Source organism: Scatophagus argus, chromosome 17, assembly GCF_020382885.2.
Source record: "Scatophagus argus isolate fScaArg1 chromosome 17, fScaArg1.pri, whole genome shotgun sequence".
Classification (NCBI taxonomy): Eukaryota; Metazoa; Chordata; class Actinopteri; family Scatophagidae; genus Scatophagus; species Scatophagus argus.
Window position 1 is genome coordinate 17,943,932 of NC_058509.1, and position 25,026 is coordinate 17,968,957.

The window sequence follows — 25,026 nt, forward strand, 5'->3', positions numbered from 1 at the left end:
GTTTAATAAGTGCGTAATCAATAAGCAGACATCTCTTTGACAGCTTAGCTTAGCATAAGTTAAGGATCTAAGCAATGTCTACCCAAGGAACAGGAATAGGGTGAAAGAACCAAGAAGTAATTTAAATGGTCTTTTCTGTTAGATTTCTGTACATTACTAGAAACAGCAAGAACAAGAAAGCTGGTAAACTATTTGAAATCTGAAAAGTAACTTGAGCACCAATCACTGTGAACTTTGTACAGTCAGGGTTCAGAACCAAAATACATTATGTGCATCCACAAACAAAATTACTGAATGCATTCCTGCAAAGAATTTGCTAATTATTTTCTGTATGTATTGAAGGTGTTTAACTAGGCTATCATTAGACTAGACCGTATAGACAAAAGTCTTTTTTTTTCTCTCACTGGACAGGGCATGTGTGAAATCAGTCTCCATACAATGATCCCTCAGCTCTGACAAAATGGGATGAAACCACATCTTGACATAAGTCATGTCCACCGGGGTACCTGGAACCAGCCCCAGACTCAAGACTGGCCTGCATTTTACTTGCCACACAGGTGAGCCTGTCCTGTCAGCATGCCAACACCTGACTGATGGGTACGGATTTGTATAATGAGATGGGGTAAGCTAATAGCAAAACAAACCACATCTATTTTTGGGAAATCCTACTTTCAGGGACAGTTGCTGCTTCATGTTTATATCACATTTTGTCCAAAACACTACAGTTTGCAGCCCCATGTTGTGACTGAACCACAAAAGATGCATGTAGATTTCCATTCACATATTTAGTGCTTAATGAAGCTTTAAATAGAGACCGACAGTCTTGAAGTCACCAAAGAGCAAGTGTTTCAAAATAAAATTGCACAAGGCACCTGTGCAGTCAGTTTCTTCCACTCTCTTTCCTTTTTGACAATCATGGAGTGAAGAAACTAACATAGCTAATGGTAATAAATACAAAAAAAAAAAAAACAAAACTGAATCTCACCACACTATTTTCACAGTCTCAGCAAAAGCCACAGTAAAAAGCACTGGTGTGAAACATCATTATCTTCCTGTAGACAGCCAAATTGGAAATGGTGTAAAGCCCCAGCTTATGGGAGACACACTTACAACATCAATTTCTCTCTATTTCAAAAACATTTATTTCCAACCATCATAGGGTGAAAAAAAACAGAGAATAACATGTTTCACTAGCTACACACATTCTCTCTTTGTTATTATCCATCTATGGATCCCGGGTGTTTGTATTTTCAGAAGGTTTTCCTTCATAACTGGGACGGATGGCTGAATGGCAGGTATACAGAGAGCCACAGTGTACCTTGATGATGTGATGAAATGGAAGTCTGTGTGCCTAATTGTCCTTAAAATGAGGCTTGACCCCTGCTTAGGTTGCATCTGCCTTGTGGCAGGGAAGTGAGCCGTCAGAGAGCTATTTAGTCGCCTGGTGGCCCAGGCTTCTGCTGCAAACTATGAAATGACTTGAGGGCATTCGCTTGCAGTATGTCCATTTGGAGTGCCTATCGTATGTACACCTGGTTGTCAATCAGGGAGCCAATCAGTTAGGCGCCACAGGGTTCTGACTTGAGGAAAAATGGAGACAAGTTAAACAGCATCCTGTAGATAGCTTTTTATTGAGCTAAGGAAATGAAATAAGAATCAAGTACAAAGTGGGTATTTTCACAGTATTTTGTCATAGTCCTGTTCATTATTGATATCTTGTTGTGATGGCCTCTAAAAGGTTTTATCCTGATGCAATATGTCTGATACAATATGAGCAAATGAGATTGCTGAACTGCCTTTTATACAAAGCTTATCAATGTATCATAAAAGATCTGGCCTGTTTAAGGTCTGTCTGTCTGTCTGTGCTCTGGCTTCTAAGAAGAGGAACATTCATTGTATTTGAGGCCTTGAGACAGCTTGACATTATCGCATTTCTGCTGTGCTTGTTGGCAAGAGATGATTCATGAGAGAAAAGGGCAGGAGGGCTGATAAGAGCGAATATGTTCTCTATCGGTCCCATGTTGTAATGTAATGACTCTGCAATAATCGCTGGATGATGAGGAGCAAGGGCTCAGTGAACAAGTCTGCATTCATTTGACAGCTGATGGCGGTTAGAGTCTCTAAAACTGCTCAGTAACAACCAGGCTGCATGCAGACCAAAATAGCTGACGCAACTGACAAGGAGGATTTTTTTTTTTTAAGGGAGAGGACCCAGGGAAGCACAGAAGTTTGCATAGCATGCTATAATAACTTGCTCCAAAACCACCCCCAAATTTAAGGCCTTTCTGGAACAGCCCCAAGCCAGTCCACTTAATGATGGTCCTGACATTTCTGCCCACAGCGTTTATAATGTCATGCTCTGCACCCCCACCCACCCACGGTTAGGGTTTGCCTCTGATGTGGCAATTAGAGTGGGAGACATTTTAAAGAGTGGGTGAGCAACCTGCCCAACTTTGAAGAAACTGTGACAAAAGGGGGTTATGGGGTCTCAAGCTCAAATTATTACAACAAGTGGTTGGTAGTAAAAATATTGCCACAAAATGTGCAGAGTGCCATACGACAGGTTTCCTCCAGCTGCTGCACTTTGCTGGAACAGGTTGATTTTTTTTTCTGATTGTTACTGCAGGATGTGAAGGGAAGATAGCAGTAATATGAGGCTGCAGATGTCAACATGGACAAAAGAATTACAGTTTGAGTCTTCAAACCAGAGTATCTCATTTCACTTCCACACATGCGAGCATGAAATGTCTGGGTTTTGCAGCTTTGTGGGTTTTATTTCAGGAAGTTATTTTTAAGATTCTGACGTTCATTTTGTGTTGAAACTGTTTTAGGGAGACGGTAATGAGGACGGAGTTGTTATTGCATCATAGAGAGAGGGGTTTCTGTGATTCAACCTTCACTTATTAATATAACAATATAAATGGGGTGGACAAATAAACAGAGGCACCTGTCAAAATAAAGAAATAAAATACTCTTGGCCAAGATAGTGATCTGTCACACCTTCAGGAGGAAGATAACAGTTCTGACACGAGCTTCATTTCCGTGGCCGTTATGGTAGAAATGTTTCTAAATAGAGAAGAATAGAGATGCACCGACAGAGTGGCCAGGGACCAGAATCAGCTGCTTGCTCAGGCCTTAAAGGTAGACTATCCAGTTGGTCTTCCATATCCCAGATTCCAAGCCATTCTGTTTCATGCATGCACCCACATATGAACAAGTTCTTCACTGTGAATGAAGAAGGCGCCAAGCTTGCAATTTGTAATACATGTATGGTCAAGGTAAACCGTGAGGGACCACCATGAAAACGCTCAAGACAAAAAACCCAATCAAACACTTAAAGCAACATCACCCAGCTCAACATGCACAGCTTGAAGAGGCTAGCAAAAGAAAAGCGGCTAAAGCTAGCCAGAGCTCAGTGCCAGAAACAAGGCAGCAGCCTGTCCTGTCTTTCCTTCTTATGAACAATGAGAAGACCAAAGCAATTTCAAGGAAAATTTTGAAAGTCATGACCCTGGTTGATCAGCCATTCTCTATAGTTGAGATTAGAAGCTTTAGAAATCCGATAAATTACCTCAGCCCTGGTGAATTTTTAAGTAACTGACATTAGTTTTGTTACATAAATCTGTTGCACCTGCTTTTCTTTGGTAAAGTAAAATATGTCCAAAAAAATTGGGTGTGCAGCTCATTTTCAGTAAGTTGTTATTTGTAGGTCTTTTCAGTTCCTTTATTTTGAGAGGAAATTGTAAAGTTCAATAATTTCTTTTATTATGAAAGTAAAATGTTGCATTGAAGAAGTTGATTTTTATTTGCATATGCTGTCAATTAAAGTCTTTAAGAAGAAAGGGTATGTGTGTGTGCGTCTTTACCGCATGTCATTTATTGGATGTTGCATGTGTGATCAACCAAGGATGGGTTAAATGCAGAGGAAAAAGTCAGCGTATGTAAGAACATGCTGCCTATTAAAGCTGATTTTTCTGCTTCTTCTTCTTTATGACTTTGTCTGTATGGATCAGGTCAACAGAGCACTACACACCATAAACATATATTCTGAGAATTTTTTGCACTTTAATTGGTAGTAGACGGCGCATAAATCAATCAAACACATTTTATTCATGTTGCATTGGTCTGTTTCTGTTTCATTATGCATTCCTCAAACAGGTGACTAAATAGCAAAAAAATGCCTGTGAGGCATGTGAGTAACTTCCATGCTATAGGAAGCTTTTTTCTTTCAGCAGACTGTCTCAATTTAAGAGCACCTGAGGGTAGAAGCTTTATGTCCCTTTATATCCAGTCTCTAATTTGAATGATACACGTCGTCATTCTGTTGTTACATGCACCCATCCACAAAAAAACCCAAGTGCATGTCACACTGGCTGCTGATGGTTCATTATTCTACATTGTTTGTTTATTCAGTTCAAATCCACATGAGTGATGGGGATGGCAAAATCCTAAGGATGCATGGGACACACAGTTCCATGAAAAACTGCAAGTCAATTAAAACTCCGTTCTCCTCTTTCCTTCACTGAAAAGCCTTCAGGACCAGCCCTTCCCAGATACCCTCTCTGTTTCCTCATCCTACAATGCCAGGTTTCCAGGGAAACAGCTGCGTGCGTCTTGTGCTAATTTTTAAAACCACGGCTCCCTTGTTGGTTACAACACCAGGGTCATCCAAACATTCCAATATCGTGGCCTTGGCATGACCTCACCATGTGCTCATCTATCACACTCCTGGAATACTGATGTACAACTTCTACATACACTTCAAACTATGAATGTGATGATGAATACTCCATCAGTTAACTGCATTCAAGAATTTCTGCATTCAAGAAAATCTAAAGTTCAATATTTCCCTTTACAAAACCAAAGTTTCACAAACAAAAATTTCCCACTCAGGATGCAGGCTTTGCTATTGTTCTTGAACCAGAAAGACTTGATTGAGCCTATTGTCAGGAGATCAGAATGGCCTAATGAATCTCAGCCCCACACTTTGTATTTATTAATTTTAAATAATGTAAGATTGAACTTCAAACTAATGATCACAATGTCACGATGTTTTTGGCACAAATGCTATAAAGCCTCACTGTCAAGCTTATAAAGAAACTGTCATGGCAATATTTTCTACTTGCACAATGGCATTTCAATCACTTTTTATATAAAGGAACACAAAATTCATGGTACAACAATTACAAATCTTTGTCTTCCAACAAAGTTGGGCGAGTTAAAAAAAAAAAGCAACAAAAGCTGACATATCCTTACAGCCAAGGAAAACACTGCAAAACACTACATTTCCCATAAAGCAACTCAAAAACATCTCATCAGATGTTAGGAAGCTCCTCCAGAGCTTCAGAAGCCATTAAGCTACAGTTGGTGAAGTGCCACTTTACTGCAGTGCATTATTGCGAGCAAAGCTGAACAAAATTAAAAATGGATTTCGGAGGCACGTTGTCAAAATCCTGTCTTGAATTTTCTTGCCACAACAGATTGTGACACCATTCTCCGTTCAGCACACCATTACTCTTACAACTCATATCTTTACATAGCAAACAGTTGTTGCTATAATTAGGAGCTACTCAGCCATCCCACACATCAGCACTGCGTTACCAGGTTAAATATAGCTGTAATGTGTAGGGGAAAAATAAGATATAATCAAGATACGTGTAGTATACTGGAGTAAATACCACCAACCATGCCTAATGTTAATAGAGTCTGGCTGTTGAGGTAGGTGACGATATAAAATGGAAATCCAGGTGTGTCTGCTTCATCTGTACGAGTACTTCCTGTGGATTCTCACAATAAAAGGACCATTTCAAGTAGAATAATTTCATTGCTTTTCTGAATGTTAACTAATTCACTTACATATGGTTCAATCTGATTATACATTGTGAGTCATGAAGAGGAAGCAGAGTGGATGAACAGCAGCACTAAATTTTGTCCAGTCAGAGTGGCATCTGTCCGACACATTGGCTGGCTACCGACTGTGCATGCATGAACGCACACACACACACACACACACACAGTTTTCTCTGTTCTTGTGTGATCAGAGGTAAACGGAGGACCCACGGTTGCCACAGACACGAAACGGCTGCTCTTTTATGTAACCCTGTGGTCCTGTGCAGGTGTCACACCATTTACCAGCTGGAGCGACTACAGGGACAAGCCTCACATCACCCATAGCACCCACTGCTGTCCTTATAGTATATCAAGAGCCAGTCAACCATGGAGACATGAAGTCAGCTTCAAAAATAGGACAGGCAGAGTGGGAAGTGGAAGCTCCACAGCCTGATAAAAAAAGATAAATTGCATGGTGATGCATGAGCAGACCTCTATGCCAACATGTACGCACATACAAATCACCATCAATGACCTGTCAAATGGAAAAGCAGGCACGCTGGATGGTGTGGCATGCTGGTATATAAACATCCTGCTAAGAGTGACTGTGGTGCAGCTGAAGGTGATCTGATCAACACCAGTTCAGTCATCAAGCGCTGCAGCATATGGAGCCACACTTGGCTTGGCTCACTGGATTTCACACATGGATTCAAGTCCAGTAAGCATGATGAAACGCTTGATTCTCTTCTAATTTTACCCGCTGGGCTTGCATATACCAGCGATTCCAGACGTACACAGACACAGAGAATGGAAGCCAACAAACAGAACATTATCATGACCTTCTGGGGACGGGACTGAATTTTACACTGAGGCTTATTAACCGTATCACTGCAGGTTTCTGTGTTCCTTCATATCTTCGGGCTTTTATAGAGAACATATAGTTTTTGTTCAGAGAGATTACAAACTACTTCTGGTTCAACCTAATTTTGACTTGTCACCTAACCTATGAGAAAAGGTCAGTCATTGATTCAAAAAAGAAAAACAAGTCAAATAAATAAGATTGAACACATTTTATTCAAATAATTTTTAATTAATTAATTTCATTTTATTTTAATTCAAATAATTCATTTCTCAAACTGGGGCTGTAGGCTGGAAAACCAACCATGAGCCTTAGTTTCACTGCTTGTTCATGGTGCCTCTGGCAGCTCCCTTGTGTCACAGCCAGCGGGTGTTTAGAGTTGTTACGGTGGTTACGTGACTGTACAGAAGCACTGTTACACAAACTCAGCTAAGAGCCTGACCTATCCACAGTTTTTCTGTGACGTAGATTCCTAGACGCTTTCATGCATTTCTCAAATGTTTTGATGTGGTGATTATCTGCTAGTTTCCTCTCAGTTAAAACACCAGGACCAATGAGTCATACTGCCAGTGGATTACAACATAAATCTGAAAAAAATAACAAAACTGTCAGCCCTATGACACTGTCATTAGCACAGTACTGTCATATACTCCACCACCAACAACCCACTTTAATATCTACTTTAATAATAATGGTGATAACAGGTGTATGTTCGTAATAGAAAGTTTAACACGAATATAAATCACTTCTCTGGAGAGGAAAATACCCTCTGAATAATCTTTAAAACACCTGCAAATTGGAGACTCACTTTCAGAGTCAAATTTGTGATTAATTAATTCTTTCAGTTCTAATTAAGCTTGGTCTAAAATCTGTATCTACAGCAGTGGGGAGTTTGAAGAGCATTTTGCAGACAAAAAGACACTAAATTGTGTAAATACAATGCGGCTCAACTGTAATAATCTTTTGGCCTTAATCCTGTCTCTATGAACGATGAAGATAAAGTAATATTTTCACTAGACAAATGTGAATTTGACATATGGACATGACTTTGGCTAATTTTTTGGCTAATTTTTCACCCTCCATAGTCTAGAATCTTATTTATTTGATGAACTTTGCCTCACCACAATGTTTTTGTACATGATGATAAAATACATCCAGTTATTGCAGTATTTAATAGAAAACAAAACAAAGCCAAGCCAAGTCAACCCTATCTTTGAAATCTTAAAGAGATCTCACTAAATTCTAAAGAGCCACGAGATGCAGCTCATAACAAAGCTGCCCGGGAGCCCAGACAGAGTTGTGTATTTTACATGAACAGTAATTAGGAGGAAAAATTCAAAACTCGGTTATGCCTGGGGTTATGGTCTTAATGGACCAGCTCATTTGGCCATTAGTTAGAGATGGGAGGCCCGCGGGGGCCACATCACAATGTTAGCATTGATGGAGCAGCGACAGGTCATCGACGACGGGATGTACAGTGCTTACTCTGCCCTTTCTGTCTCTGGTACGTGAGTACATTCAGGATGTGGGAGCTTAACAGGACGCTGCCAGGACAACTCGCCCCCCTGGCTGTTGCGATATTTGCGATAAAGTGGCAAGCTGACTAGCTGCCAATGCTAATGCCAGCTGCAAGGTAGGTCTGCAGTTTTGTTGACTTTTGTTGGAAAGCAAGCGTGCCCTTTCACAGGTTACTCAAATATTATCAATCCTCATATGAGAAAATCATAAAGGCTTCATTTGATGAGTGACTGATATCGTATCACTCGAGTGAATTATACACTGTATCATCATGAGTTTAATGACTTCTCTGCTTGAGAAAACATGAAGCAGGTATTTACATTTGGGCCATGAAAGAGACAGCAGCAGCAGCAGCAGCCCTTGTTGCATCTCAACACAAGAAATGGAAGCTGGTGGTGGATGCAACAAGTTTGTGTATCTGAGTGGGGGGGCATCTGCAAATCTCTGTTGGTTTTCATACAGAATGAGTTTCTCAGTGACACATCCCCCATCTCAAACCCCCATCCATCCTTGTATTTCTCCTCACTCACGTTTCCTCCCGTCATCTATCACCAAGGGACAGGGATGTGCTTCATGTCGCAGTAGCCTAAAGACAACAGGAAGCTATATACAGATAAACCATTGGGAGGGCACAGCTGTGGTTTACAGCTGTAGCTTCAAACTCCAATCAGTGAGGATTGTGTGATGTGGACAGGTAAATTAAGAACTCTGAGACTGAACGGCTTGTAGGAATAAAGAATGTTGGCAAACAGCCGGCGAATGTGCCGGTGCTGGGTGTGTTGCTTCTCTGTCTGTGTGTTCCTGATGATGATTATGCCTTTTGATTAATCTTAATTATCTCGCATTCCCTATCACAGGGCCACCTTGAGGAAAAGCGAAGACGCTCGGAGCTTGAAAATGCTGAGGTCTAAAAATAAACACACAGACTGACAGAGAGAGGCATGCTACACCAAGCTACCCATCCCGAGGGGTTTAATGGGATATATAGTCCATTTGTTCCTTACCCCATTCGATGAGGTTGACTGAACCTCCCCTCCCCTCTCTCTCTCAGGAATTAAATCTGGATAACCACCAATAAAACTATTGACTCGCCTACAGTCAGAGTGAGCTTTGGCATCAATAGCCAAACTAATAAGCGACACCCACAGCACAGCAAGGTATGACATATTTTATCACCTTGTGCCCTCTGGTAATTGATAAGCATATACTGGTATTCCAACTGGCACCATCTGAAAGTGCTGAAAGTGTTATTTTTGTATTTTAGTATCTATTCATAAGATATTAAATCTTGCCCCTAAAAATATGCACAATATTATAATGACTAAAACTAATACTGGAACCAACTAAAGTAAAAAATTCCATTCTTAGACTATAAACACTGAAAAAAAAAGAAACTGAAAAACACATTGGAAACTAAATGAAAACTGTACTGAAAACAAATGATTGAAAATGAAATAAAAATAAAACTCACAGAAAACACAAAAATGATGTTTGTAATGAAAACATTGTAATGGATAAAAATCAAACTCTGGCACGTGATCTTAGTTAAATCACTTATTGTTGTGGCTGGCCATTACAGAAATGATTGGAATGACAAAAAGACATGCCTGCAGTAACCTCCAATCAGAAGCATGATGAGGCTGGAACTGTTTGTTGAGGGATATGAATTATCAAGTTCTTTATCTATCGATATTCCATACAAAGTTGCATTTCTCAGTAATAATCAATACACAAAATGGCTGTAAAAACACATAAGTGATAACATTTGTGTTAAGATTTCATTGTTAAATTATGTGCTTCATTGTGTCATGGCTACAAATCAAACCTAAAGACCATAAGAAAAATGAACAGGAACGGGACGGAAAATAATCCCGACCACTTGGCTCTTCATAGGCAACGTGGTATAGGCAACAGAGCAGTAAAGATCAGCTTTCAACAACCAATAAAATGAAATAAAGCTGGACATAATGTCAGTGGTGAACAAGCCAAAGGAGGGAGGAAAGAAAGAGCATTCTGAATCCTGAGCCAATAAAAAGAAAATCATTTGGTTGTTCAGCAAGAGTTTCACACTTGGGTAGACAGCTGTGGCAGTTATAAATATCTGTATCACGAGCTGGGATCTGTATCCGCGAAGAGCGCTGAACTGCCATCGGCAGGGCCAGGCTTCTAAAAATAGCAAGCAGGCAGGCAGGCAGGCAGGCAGCCGACTCTGCCTCTGTCTCCACTGGATTTGATTAGGCCTGGAGAAGCTCTGCCCACCACAGCCTCCCCTCATCCCCCGACTATACCCCACTCACCCATACTCTGTGTGTGTGCGTGTGTGTGTGTGTGTGTGTGTCAGCATGTCTTGTCTGGAGGCTGGGTTCTTTCTCACTGCACACTACCACAGACGAACTCTTCAAAAAAAAAAAAAAAAATTGCTTACATCGGCATTTCTCAAGTGGGATCCAATTTTCCTTGTCGCTGGCATGTTTAAGGGTAATATCTTAGAAAACGTGTGGTGACTTTTGTTTACCAGCAATCTACAAACAAACAAAACCTTGTTCAATGTATGAAACAGCAACTGTTATTGTGGGGGGTTTTTGTGTGATTGTTGGGGGCGGGGGGTGTACATAAAAGAAAAAAGGACTGAATTTGGCTTGGTGTTTCTCAAGTGGACTTGGAACAAAATAGTTAAGCAGCATCCTCCCTAGAGAGTCTTTAAAAGGGCAGCTGCTAAAATCCTGACAGCTGAAATTAACCTGAAACAAGCTAACATTCATAAAACAGGGATGTTAACAATCAAGGATCAATTGATTTTTATGTTCAATGTTAAAGGTGTCACTTTAATGACACACACAGTGTTTTATCAGCAGACACACTTTCTCTCAGCTGTGCGTTATTTTAGCAACTAATCGAATTTTTGGCCCAGTTTGCATTCCGGAAACCCTCTGTTCACCATTTTACAGCACCAAAAGACACACTAAAGGCTAAAGTTGGAGACTAGCTGTAAAAGAAAGTAGATGCCAGATACAGTATGTCCTCCTCAGGACAAAGAGACTACAATAGAGTGAAAACTAGTGTCTATATTAGGTTTACATGAGTCTGTTTTACTGTGTCCAAAAAAAAATAAACAAAGGCAGCTTTGTCAATCCAATTGTACAACCAGAGGGCATCAAATTTTGGGTTGTTTTCTGTAAGTATTGACTTGTTTAGTCTGGTAAATGTCATAAAATATTGAAAAACGTTGTTCACAATCTCTCAGAATTCAAGGCGACATCTTCAAGTGACTTTGGTATTTTCAATATACGGTGAAATAAAACAGCTATCGGCAGAAAATCAGTTAACTTTCTATTATTAAAACTGATGAATCAAATGTTTCAGCTCTAAACGTATGCCAACAACAGGAACAACACCTGAACACTTCTGGCTGACACATTTAAGGTGATGTTGACCAATGCGTATTGTCCCTGAACGAGTTGATAAACTAAAAATAGAAAAAAGAAAGAATCTTCAGAATGACAAAACTCCTCACGCTAGTACAACAATTGTCAGACATTTATTGTGCTCAAGTACCACATAAGCAAAAACTAATCCTCAGTTTTTGAGGGATCTGTTATAACCAACTGAAACAACTCTGAAACCCACTTTGTGAGCCACTGTCGGAGATGTTACTGCAGTGTCCACTACAAATGACCACCTGAAATGGAACTATTTCATTTTGTATTTGACTGGGTTAAGAGGTGCACACCATGGAGAAAACTGTGCACTTTAAGAACCCTGACACTGATAGGAGTAAGCAAAGTAACAGCCTCCTCTATCTCAGGCTGTTTGTTCTCCGGCCTCAGAGGAACACATACATCTTTATTCTAACAGCAATCTCTCTATAGCTATAAAATGTCATTATGCACAAGAAAGTCATACTGTGCTGGATGCAGCTTCACAGCACCTGAGACATTTGGAGTTTTGATGATAATCGCTGGGTGTGTCTGAGGGGGCCTGCCTATTTCAGCATCACTTGAAATGCCCTCATGATCTGTCCAGTGGAGATAGGTTCACAGCAAGGCAAAGGGAATGAGCAGGACTGCACACTGGCAGGCATCTCAGTGGCTGTATCCTCTTCATTTCTCTTATTACCAGCCTGTCAATCAACTCACTCTTCACCCAAATCCCCAGCAGACAGTTGAGGGTCCAAAGCCCCATCTGTTGCTGTTTCAGCCATATGCAATCACAGCAGAACTTTTGTAGATGTAAACAAAGGCACACCTTTTCGTAGACACAAGCAAACCCTGACAGAGCTTGGAGAGGTGAGGACACACAGGTGGAATGAGACATAATCCTGCAGCAATGAGGCGAAAGGAGTAATTGACAGTGTCAAAGAAAACAAGCTGTTGAAGTGCCCTCACTCTCTTGGGAGGGGTTGAGTCACTGAAAATGTGTAAATAATTGTCAAAACTAACACGTCTGAGGGGCGAGACCTCCTTCACCTGTGGTGGATCCATCCCAACCTGCCAGTATACACATTTTTCAAGCACAAAGGCGATTGCAATTTGGTGGGAGGATTGATAAACAGGTGCTAAGATTGAGCGATGAAAAGCCAGTGAGATAAACATGTTGACTCGTTCTGCACTCATCAGTCATGATGGATTGCACTTACTCATAGTCTGCAAGCTCAAGTACGCATGGCAAGGAATGCCAGTGCCAAAGCAGTGCATAGATACAGACGAAGCAGTTATAAAAAGCATGGGGAAAAGAATCAATGGGGACGTAGTGTGTAGAATTGCAAGTCTGAACAATAATAATGGTAAAATTTGGGTTGGATGGCCAAAAGTGGCCAGATTCACTCATAATTGGCCCAAGAAAAAAAATTAGATATGCAGGGAACACCCAGCTTCACTGCCAGCCAGTTTGGCTAGAAGGTTTTCAATTTCCTGTGCATCTGTCCATCCATCCTTCCAGCCAAAAACAGTTATTAGCAGCTAATATAAATTCTCTCTCATTCTATCATGCACACACACTGACAAATCAGGTTCCACATAACACCAGCAGCACTGTTCAAAAAGCACTCTAACATATGCAGAGACATAGCTCAGGATGGCAGCAATGACAGGGCTCGAAAAGTTCACAGCAATGTCTTCATGCACCATATCAGCACTTCCTGTTACAAGCTGAATCGGGAAGATCGACTTGTTACAAGGCTGTGTGAAGATGAAGGCAGTTTTTTAAAGGGGGAAAACTTTTTTCCTCTTTGCCTTTGATATAATCGTGAGTCTCTGTTGTGTCAATCAGCACAGAAAGAGAAGACAGAGACAAATAAGATAAGGAAAACACATGGAAGTAAGGCCTAAGCAGCCGTCCAAGAACAATTACATCGCTACCCAAGAACGTCGATTCCGGACAGCTTCAGGGACAAAATTTTTTATTGTTTAGGGCCAAAGTATTTAAAATTCTTGCCTTTCACAATATCTGTGCATGACAACAAGTATGATTAGAGTTAGGTAATGGTTATGGTTGATGAAAGAGTAAATATTAATAGCAATTCTAAGAAAGGACACAAATTCCAGTGAACGACAGTCTGATGTGCTACATGCCAAACTCCCACCCTAACCTCCACGCTGCTCTCACACCTTTCTTTCCTCATTTCCAGTCCCCCACCTGAGGCTAATAAAACATCTGACTTACTATAATGAATAACTTTGCTTGGATTTAATCAGAGCAGTGTTGTACCTGTCCACCCCACATACATCAGAATGTGTCAAGTGCTGAGTCAAATCACTGAAAACAATGCAGCTTGCAATGACAATGAGACATGCAGCTGGAAACCAAAGCTAAAATTTAATACAGTATACTGGAAAATGAGTCCCGAGGCCTTTGTTGAGCACATGGTGAGATGAATCACCCTGGTGTCTGCTGTATGTCCAACAACACAGCTACATAAAGAAAGCATCCTCAAAACCCGTGTTAAAGCAGACTTCTAGCGGGACAAGAGTCCTTATGTAATTGGCTTTACTTTAACTGCAGTTCAAACACCATATTCTGCTATGAGGCTCAAAGCTGCCAGTCAAACGCTGCCTCTAATAAGCCTAACCACTGATTAAAATGCCCTGCTTGCCTTTAACAATGGCTGGTTCTTTTCCCCCTTACTGCGTAGGTATTGGATTTCTAACAAGTTATGCATGCAATAAATCCAAAGGGGAACGAATTGTCCTCCCTACCAGCAGTGTATCTGCACAGCATGAGGGGAATTTGTAATTAGTATATTAGGAATGTAAACTCATACTTTATACAATACATGCATCACACAAACACACATACACACTGATCCAAATAGTGGATTTTTAAAATCTCTGACATCCAACGAGAATAAACACAAACAGAATTTGTACAAACAAAGAGTCCTTCAGAATTAAACAAACTGTATTTTACAGCGCTGATGATGGAGGTACCTAAGGAGGAGCTATCTCACTTCCTTTTTATCTCTGTGAGAGCTGCACTAGCACAGGAACAATAAGGCACTTGTGAGAAAATGACAGATAAAAAAAATGTATATGAGGTGAAGTGCAAGAAAACCCATTTCAGTTATCCTAGAAACAGAAGCTTACATTAATTAACCATTACCTACTTTTTGTTGTTATTTATAATAAATAAAACAATTTGCAAAAAAAGTAGAAAAAAGAAAAGTACATTTCTGACTCAGTTCCCAGCTGGGCAAGCGAAAAAAAAAAAATAATAAAAACACCAATGCTGAAACTTGCTAAAGCAACTCTGACATTTTAAAAACCTGTTCTGTCTCCACGGTTCATTTTCATTGCACCAGTATTTTATTGAGACGTGGGTTAGACTTCACCTTGAGACTTCAGCAAACATCTCTGATGCACATGGCTGAACAACTGCACTGCTTTTGAGGCACATACATACACAGGATGTATGTATGTGCCTCAAAAGCAGTGCAATTGTTTCCCAAATGTTCTGATGAATCCAACAATTTTCATTGACTAAGCCTTCTTTGACCATGAACAACAAACACCCTCCTGTATTTTTTTCAAACATTAGTCATCATCCTGGCAAACTTTTCTGAACAAAGTCAGAAAAGTTTACTTTGTCTGGCAACACATCAGAACGTAAGACATCGACAGAGTTTTTTTTTTCTCTGATGATTCACAGAGGAGGGAAAGGCGATCTTCTGTGTTTTAGAGGTAAGACAAAGCAGCCACCACACTTGCAGGTGGCTGTTGTGCTACAGATGACCCTCAGCAGGTAGACTCGGTCATCCCGCCCATTTCTACCCCCCTGACATCCCCTGCTGATCAGCTCAGTCCTAGTGCATCTCATCTTCCCTCCACCTTTCCTTCCCTGTCACTATTTTTTCCCCCTTTGCACTCGTTGCAGTTTCACTCAAAGACCCTGTTAACAGCTTCATCTCAGTTCTATGCCTATGCTGGAACTCTGATTCAAAGAGCAGAGTGCAGCTACAGCCAAGGTGAGACACCAGCCAAAGACACAGGGTGTTCTGTCTGCAGGCGTATTCCAAAAGCTGTTTTTGATGGTAAATAATTCCATAGTTTTGCAAAGACATGAGATATACACTATGTGCAGAAAAGAAGTGAAAATGATCTACCCGCAAATTATGCTAAACGACACAAAAAAAACACACAACCAAGACTCTGCAAAACCATAGTTGTAGCTGTTTACTTACCTTAACATGGCTGTACTCTGCCTTGCCGGACTCGCCGCTGACAGGTTTGCTCTCGGACCTGGGTTTGAGAACTTGGCGTAGCGGGCTGGAGATTGGCAGGCCTGTCACACTGATCCCATCTGAAAAGATACCCCGGCATCACACAGTGAGCACACACACACACACAAAAAAAAGAATAAAACAGCAGCTCGTAGAGCATCAGAGCAAATAGTCTGACATTGCACATCTACGGTCTGTTCCACAGGAGCTATTTTGTGATGAATTGCTTTAACAATTTTTTTTTTATTTATTTACTCACTTCCTCTCCTGTAATTCTTATTTAGTTATACACTAAATTTCTACATTTCCCAGAAGGGCAATCTTGACTGTTCCAAGGAAACACGCATCAAAGGTAAGAGAATATGTAAATTCATTTAACCAGCAAGCTGTTTTTAACATGTGATCAATGGTGGATTGCTTACTGAGGCTATTTGCTAGAGGAGAAAAAAAAAAAAAACATCATTAGCATGTACCATCACTTTGAGCAATATTTCACAGGAATAAAAGCATGAATTCCAGAGGAGTAAGTGCATTAAAGGCACATCCGATTGGATCTCTCTTTTCAGTTATCTCTGCTTAAGAGATGCAGCTACACTAAGATGGGAAGAGTCGGTGGTTAGCATCTCTGTCCTTTTTCTTTTATTTTTAAATTTGGGAAAAATTTGCCGAACCCATTAGTTATTCTTCATCCTCAAATCCTACCCTCCTACAAAAATGAAGTGATTTGAAAGGGCATGAAAGCATTAATCTGCTAATGCGGAAGAACCTTTCATTCATACTTCATCTCCATGCTAGTTAGTTGGTGGAGATGCTGACATTTTCTCCACCAACTAGCATGAAGCTTTAGCATGAGTTTTACTTTTCAAATGTTATATTATATATAGCTCCTGGTACATTACTGGGACAACCATTCAGGAAAGGTTAGTGATTTTCAATATTCACACGTGCAGCTACACACACACCTTTTCCCTCACAATGCTGGAATGAACAGGACAAGGAACAGCCCAACAGATGGTGGGGAAGCATATGGATACCAACTACCATAAAAATGAACAGAACAAGAAGATGGTGATGGGATGAGGCCAGATGTACACGTACATGACAGAAGACATTCCAGGTTACTTTCAGGAACATGGCAGGTGAGAAGTTGTCATAAACAGTTGGCAAATTATCACATTCCTTCTTATTTTTGTTTTCCACAGCATCCCAGCTTTTTTTTGTAATCTGGGTTGCACATTCTCTCAATGCAGCGAGCTCACTTTATCTTCTAGAAAAAATTCTACTCACTTCCCACTTATGGTGCAGTAATTGCCCTAAAACCAATTCAGTTTTAAATATTTTAAAAGGACAGAAATTCTGAGATCACAGGGTTCGTGGTGCTACTATAAGCATGTGAAGAATAAATGAATGATTTTATATTCATGACCTTGAGAGAAGCAGTGTGGACACAGGAGCAGCTGCACTATCAGCAGCTGCGTTCGGCACCACCACAGGGGCTGCTGCTTTCAGCCCACTCACAAATGACGCCCACAGTCCACCCTCTGACGTCAAAGGAATTCATATCGCTCTATGACGTCAGTGCAAAGCGAAGCCCTGCAATTTTCCCTAAGAGAGGGGAAATTATGGGCCTGTTGCAGCAGCTCAGGCGACACAGATTCACAGCAGAGAGATAGACATATTTACACTCTAAAATGACCACATGCAAGATTGGTAAAATAGAACCAGTCAGAAGAGTCTGAGGAAAAAAGTCACAGCAACAGACTGGTGCGCATGGAAAGAGCATGTTATATGATGTACTAATAGAAACAATGCAGTGAAAATGTGGATTGTGCTAAATTTACCATGACAACAGGTAAACACAGAGGAAGTGGTTATGTAAACAGCAAACAGCAGAAATTGAAAATTAATAAAGCAAACTAGAGCAGATGGCAGTGAGGCTCCTTATATAAATAATACATAATACATTAAAAAGGGGGAAATTACAAATAAAGCTGTATCTTCAATAAAACATAAAGAAAGACATCACTCATTCCCTTTGTGTGATTATCCCTATTGTGCTAACAGCAAGAAACAAAGCCCCAGGAATCCATATGTAAGTAAAGCAAATAGCCACAGCTGTTTTTGTTGCACTTTTCTTTTAGAAAATAAAAGAGTCCACTTGCATGAAAAGATGTTTCAGGCTCTGCAAGTGCTGTGCTGTTTAAACAACAGTCTGACAATAGCAGAGGTAACTAAGAGGCCAATGTAACCTATTACCTATCTAATATAAACTATATTGGCAAAAGTATTGGGACACCTGACCATTACACCAACTTTAATGACATCACATTCTAAATACATGAACGGCTTTGGAGATATCACAGTTTCCACTCCTCTGGGAAGGCTTTCCATAAGATTATGGAGTGTTTCCGTAGGATTTTTTGCCCATTCATGCAGTAGCGTATTTTGGAGGTCAGGTGGACGAAAAGGCCTGGCTCACAATCTCCATTCATCCCAAAGGTGTTCAATGGGGTTTTGGTCCGGGCGCCATGTAGGCCACACCAAACTCATCCAACCATGTCTTTATGGACTTTGTTTTGCGCACTGGGACACAGTCATGCTGGAATAGAAAAGGACCTTCACCAAACTGTTGTCCAAAATGTCTTGGTATGCTGAAGCATTAAGGATTTCCCTTGAAAAACAATTTCCATACTCACATAGTCATTCATTAAGCTCATAAATGAGTAAGTTCTCATATGAACAGGCAATCTTGTCTAAGTAACGGTCCTCTGTGATTTGAGGCAACCAGACGGGGCAACACCAGAACTCTGCAGATCCACAGCAGAACCAATAATTCGCTTTCACATTAAAATGTGCAAAAATTAAGACTGGTACCCTTGATGGAAGGGTGTCCTGCTGTTTAAGAGATCAGGCATGCATCACGACATAGACTAGAGGGCAGAAGATGAAAGAACAGAAAATTCAGATAACATTTGAGACTTTACGAACTGTATATTTAATTATGGTATGCTGTCAGTCTCAGGAGGTACACATGACTCGTGGTGTCCTGTGGCGCAGAGACTGTGTGAGTAATGGGTGGAGTGATTGATGATGGCATTGCTCACAACCATCCCTTCCTTTACACCCTCTTTCCAATCAGTATCTGTCTAGTTCTCAGTCTAACTGCCTCTGGGAGAGTGACGGTGAACTCAGCATTTGTAACAGTGGCCATCTTGCTGCACAGGTTTAGACAGGTTGTGTCACATATGATATAATTGTATTAGCACAGATTTGTAGGGTGTGATCTCTCCAGTGACAATCGTGTTCACATTTACAAGCCTTTTACTGGAAGATGGGTATGTGCAATAAATATGGAAAATATGACTTGTTGTAATGTAAACCTGTCATTATAATTAAAAAGCTGTCCAATATCCTGTTCGAGGAAGAGAATCACGAGAATGGAAAATTGAACTCAAACACCAAACACTGACTGACCTGAGTCTCGCTCTCCATGTACTTTATGGACTGAAGATGCACAATTCTAACTCATAACTGTGAGGACTGCAACCACTATACTGCAACTTTGTGCTTAGTACCAACTACAAATTCAAACCCTGAGAAAACACAGATATTAGAGTGCGAACTGTAAGAACACCATTATGATTCTATCAACCTTACAGAGGGAGGGAGGGAGGGAGAGAAATGGGGCTACGTGATGGGTAAAAAATCTGTGAGGTAATACACAAAGATCTGCACAGGCGATTACTATTCATTACAGAAAGCCATTCCAGTGGATCTGGACACTCCATTAAAGTCAGAGGGAAATCAAATAAAAACAAGCTGCTTTGTTATAACAGCAGTAACAAATGTTTGCCATGCAGATTTTCACGTGGTGTTTTACTTGAATCAACTATATAAGAGCTATTCATTTTCTACTACAGGTTTTTCATTTTACGACTGCAGTTACGTCAGCTCTGCTTCACCACACACTGTCTGAGACCATTTCCAGCACTAAAATCACAGGAGATAAGCGTTCACTCTGGTGCCGTTTGTGAACTGTCCTGCTGAGAGATCAGCAGACAGACAGCACGTGGCATACGTCGTCTTTTTCCTTTGATTTTCTGTTAATGAGGCTTACTTAGGTTTCAGTAAGTTGCACTCTTATCTTTGTCTGTTCAGCCACAGCAGCTATAAATGCTCGGCTCCATTTTTGTTTATTTACAACAAACTGGAAAATTGGAATTGGAATAACAGCACATCTTTTGCTCCCAAAGCAGGGTATAATTGGAAATTCTTTTCGCAAATATGCAACCTGAATTTCTAGTGCTGATAACAAAACTACACATTCTGTGATACCTCACTTGGGGATATACGAACACAAACAGATCAACAGATAAAATCTTGATTAAGTTTAGACACAAACACACACCCTCAGTGCCTGACCTTGTTAGCTAGCTTACAATTAATTTACAGTTTAGTATTTTAGCTTTCGGGGCAAATAACACTAGAAGTCCCAGAGAAGAGCCATTTGGTTTTTCTACCTAAAATGCCCACAAGAAAGCCAAATGACTAAAGGCCCCCCCGTGGATCTTCCCTTTTGTTATGGAAATGTGGCTAGTAGCAGCTCACGGCTGGAGGCACTTCAACCTGTGTGGGGGAGGGGACACACCTCACAGCTCAGGAGAGCAATCCTTTAGTTCTGAGATAAGTTGTGTGTGTCTGTCTGTGTGTCTGTGTTTTTGCATTTGTTTGTGTGTGTCCATATGGCGGGTTTATGCACATACAGTGGATTTGTATGTGTGTGTGCATGCATGTGTTTTTGCATTTATATTATATCAGCCTCATGACTACACTCTCAGACACTCTCTCCCCACGAGGTCGAGTGGGGTCCTTGCCAAGATATGGGAGGATGTTGCAGACGTATTTGGTTTTCAAGTCACATGCCACCCAAAACTTGATCCCAAACTTGTCTGGTTTAGATGCAATGTACTGTAGGAAACAGCAGTGAGTCTTGGATGGGAAAAGTTGTTCGTCGATGGTGATGTGTCGACCAGGGATGTAGGATGTGATGCAGTTGCTGACAAACCATCCCCATATGTCTGAAATTGCAGCAAACTTATCGGTCTGTGCTCGCTCTGTGCGGGTGTCTCGGTCATCAAAGAAGTAGCCAATATGACTTGACCATTGGAAGGTGTGATCCCCTCACCCAGCAGTAAGAATAGATGTAGGTGTCAAGGCATTATAACCTCATTACCATAACAAAAAGGGTGATTAGAACACTCGAAGCCACATTCATCTTGTTTTCAGCCACCTTTGTAGTAACTACCAACCTGAATAGGAGCTTTCAGAAAGAGTTCTCCAGTTTTAATTTCTACTTGGAATCTGATCACCTTCTGAGGAGGTTGAGAAATCAAAATTCACTTTGTTTCTTGTTTACTTAAACTTAGCTTTTATTAATATCTTAACAATTGCGATCTAGTCCAGCCAAGCCACGTGAAGGTGAATGGAGTCTTTTATTTAGATAAATAAGTTTGTAAACAAGATTAAGAGTGAGGTTAACCACAATGTCTCAACTTTTTTGGAATCAGGATTGTGCCTACCAGAGTCCCAGATACTTAGCAAATATAAAACCTCTCATGAAATGGATGTCATCTGAATTACAGCTATGTTGTATCTCAAAAGACAGGAAATCAAAAAAGTACAAATGTCACAGGTTATTACCTTAAAAAGTGCACTTGGCTGCTTAGCCCGCTGGTGTGAGTTGAAAGTTAAGTAATTTAAAAGTAAGCACATGAGTTACACAGCAATGCATTCTCTCACGGATGTCGACTGAGAACAAAGTGAAAACACAAAGACAGCACCTACCTGTCCCTAAATCAGAGCTTTTGAATACATCTTCCTCTTTGAGCCCCTAACATCATGATATTAGTTTAAGCAATGTGTTTCGTGTGTCTCCTTCCTTTCTTGTTGATGCAGACGTTTATTGTGGAACAAAGCGCAGCAACCTTAATGTGGGGTGCAGCATTATCATTAAGTACAACAGTCACACCATTTAACACAATAAAGCTTGCTGCAAGTCAAGGCCCATTAGTTCTGAGCGATGATATCACTCCCAGCTGATCCTGAGTTATGGTGTTGTGGTTCCAAGCTGGACTTAAAGTGAGGGATAAACTTGTCTGAGGATAAATCAGCAAAGCCCAGCTTGTTTTGAATGTTCCTTGTGTAGTGTTTTCTGTGGCCTTGTCTGATTTGGCCCTTCTACCTCAGTGAGAGTGCAACGCTGCCAGAGAGCATCACAGTTACAGTAGACAAACTGAATTGGTATCACATTCTATGCATGTAAATAAATAGCACACAATTCATGTGCTGGTGATACCTAAAATTACCCTCAGCATTCCGTTTATCAGATAACCAATTTCCACCTTCAGTACAACACGACAAGCCGTAAAAACTAAACCTTGGTCACATGAGAGTTGCTAGACATCTGAGCTTACAGTTATATTTAGTATCGAGAAGTGCTGATGTTAACACAACAGCGGCAGAATACACAACAGAAAGATTCAGACGCCTGCGACTCAGGCTGTAAGCTTTCATTTATCCTCAGGCTGTGGAGAAGTGGAGAAAGAGGGAAGCAGAGACAGATGAGATCTTTTCACCTGGGCAAAGTGGAGAAAGTTCATTCATATTCATCTGCCCGTTCACAACTGTCAGAGTTTCAACGCTGAGATCACATCTCTTAATAAAGTTTTGACTATTTTCATTCAGTACTGATTGTACTACCAAAAACACAGAATATTTGTAATGCGAACAGATTTCAATTAAATCCATCTGAAGCAATGGGCTGGAATCAGGTTTTCATTCAACATCAGGAGTTAGTGCAATTGTCATGTGTATCTTATTCAGCTCAGTTTAGCATAAGTAAGTGCTGTAAAAGAAATAGCAGACCCAAATCAGCCCAAAAATTTAGAAAGTCCAGAGCATCAAGGTGAATCATTTCACTAAGCTTCACACATACATTATCAATGGCATCTAGAACTTATTTGAGGACAGATAAACAGAACTGGGACAATCAATACTCCCCTGATTTCTCTGCATTAGAAAAGTGCAGTCAGTGCTCAGACTTAATATACAGTCATATACCACTAAAATGGAATGATGTTTACAATGTTACAGTATAAGTTAATTTCAGTGTATGATGGCCTGCTTTGGATTATTTAAATTATACTGATAAGAGTCTGTCCACTGCATGTCTAATCCCTGCAATACATTCAAGTTTTCTGAGGATTTAAAATGTTTTATAACACCAGTGGTTGCAAAATGTTTTGTGCTGTACTCTGTCCCTGAAGTTATAATATGAGAACAATTAAAACCGTAGTTTGATTTAACCCAGTTGTAAAAATATACTGTATGTTTGTCATTAGCTGTTGCTCTTCTAATCCATCCCTCAGTAAGATGGCTAATAAAAAATGTCAAATTATTCTTTGAAATGGGCAATATCACAATAGAGTCCTGACCTCGTGCTGTTACTGTCAGGGGGCTACACAGTGCAGCGCAAAGGCCGATGCCCAGAACAACCAGACTCGCAAACAGCTTCTTTTCATATGCCATAAGACTACTTAACTCTACATGATCACTTCCCCTCCTCCCCCACACATACACCACTCAGGACTACAGCCCATTTATTTACCGTGCAATATATTTATATTCTGTGCAATCTACAAAAGTACTATTTATTACACATACTCACTGTGCAATAATAATTACATATGTATATATGCTGACTGACTTTTTATACAAAATATCTCATTTTTCAAGTACTTTTTACTGCATATTTATTGTGTATATATTATATTTTTTACTTTTTTTCTTTTAAAAGAATATTGTCGGTAATTCCTGCTATGCTTGAGCCACTGTACCGAAATTTCGTTCGCGATGAAAATCCAAATGACAAATAAAGAAAGTCTAAGTCTAAGTCTAAGTCTAAGAAAAGCCCCGGCACAGCAAAGTAATAAGACAATAAGAAAAACGCAGGCAGAGGGAAGGATGCCTGCAGATACAGACACCTCCACATAGTTCTAGAGGCTCATAAAAATGAGTGAGAGAAATGACTTTTGCATTTGTATATACATAGTATGTTTTAGGAAACTGCTGCACAAGGTTATCTTTGAACATTTCAAATGCAAATGTGTTATGAAGCCAGTTTCATCAGTACACCAAAACAACATGGTGACACCACAGTAACTTAATATGGAGCTGTTGTTCAGAAGAATCATGTCTTATCTCCTTAATTCAGGGTCCCAATTACTGCTCAGCTAATTAAAAAAACTCAAACAGTATCACTTTAATGACCTCACGAGGAAAGGGGCACTGATATAAACATACAGAGTCGGATTTATTTACCTTCTCATTCATCCGAATCCACATGCATACACGCACAAAAAGAAGTCTCTGCGGCGCAAAAATGAGGCCATATTGATCGCTCATTAATATTTATCAGCCCACAGAGTCTCTGTTCAAGATGTTCAACAGTCTGAGGAAGGAGGTAGAGAGGTCGGGAACGAGACAGGAAAGAAAGGAGGCTGGGCATGAACTATGAGAAAGACTGGAGAAGAAACACAACGAATGAGCTTTAAGGAAGGGTAGAAGGTCAGACTATTTTTTTTAAAGCAGGAATAAGAATTAGAGTGAATTCAACAGTTGAAGCGAGGAAGCCAGAAGCTAGGGAAGAAATGGAGGTGTTGAGACCTTGAGACCACTCTCCTATTACTGTTGAATCTTAAGCACGGGTTAGCACAGCTGTAATTGAGACGGCTCAATCCACAGCCGCATATCAAGGCTTCTCGTGTTAAAGTTATGAACTAACATTTCTGCGCCCAATAAGTGCAGAAATTCAGATGGACAGTTATAAGACGATGTAACGCTTGAAGTGCAATCAATTTCAAGACAAAAGAAGGAACAAATTTACTTACATAAGGAACAGGAACTCAAATACCAGTTTAATAAATTCCTAACTACCAATTATGGAGGCAACAATTAAGATATTTAAAAATATAATTAATCTCTTAATTTTATCATAATGCATCTCGTTAAACATTTATGACTGACAGGTGAATTTTTAAAATAATTT

At 40.2% G+C, this 25,026-nt stretch overlaps 1 protein-coding gene across 6 annotated transcripts in view; it reads right to left on the reverse strand.

Moving 5' to 3' along the window:
* trappc9 (trafficking protein particle complex subunit 9) overlaps window positions 1–25,026 on the reverse strand; it is a 193,064-nt gene that overhangs the window by 108,567 nt on the left and 59,471 nt on the right. For all 6 annotated transcript variants that reach the window (XR_006845927.1, XR_006845926.1, XM_046418121.1 and 3 more), the window contains one exon: window positions 15,882–16,000. Coding sequence is in view for 4 of the 6 variants with exons in the window: in XM_046418121.1 (XP_046274077.1) it covers window positions 15,882–16,000 (119 nt within the window). In the remaining 2 variants the exon portion in view is untranslated. The remainder of the gene's footprint in view (window positions 1–15,881; window positions 16,001–25,026) is intronic.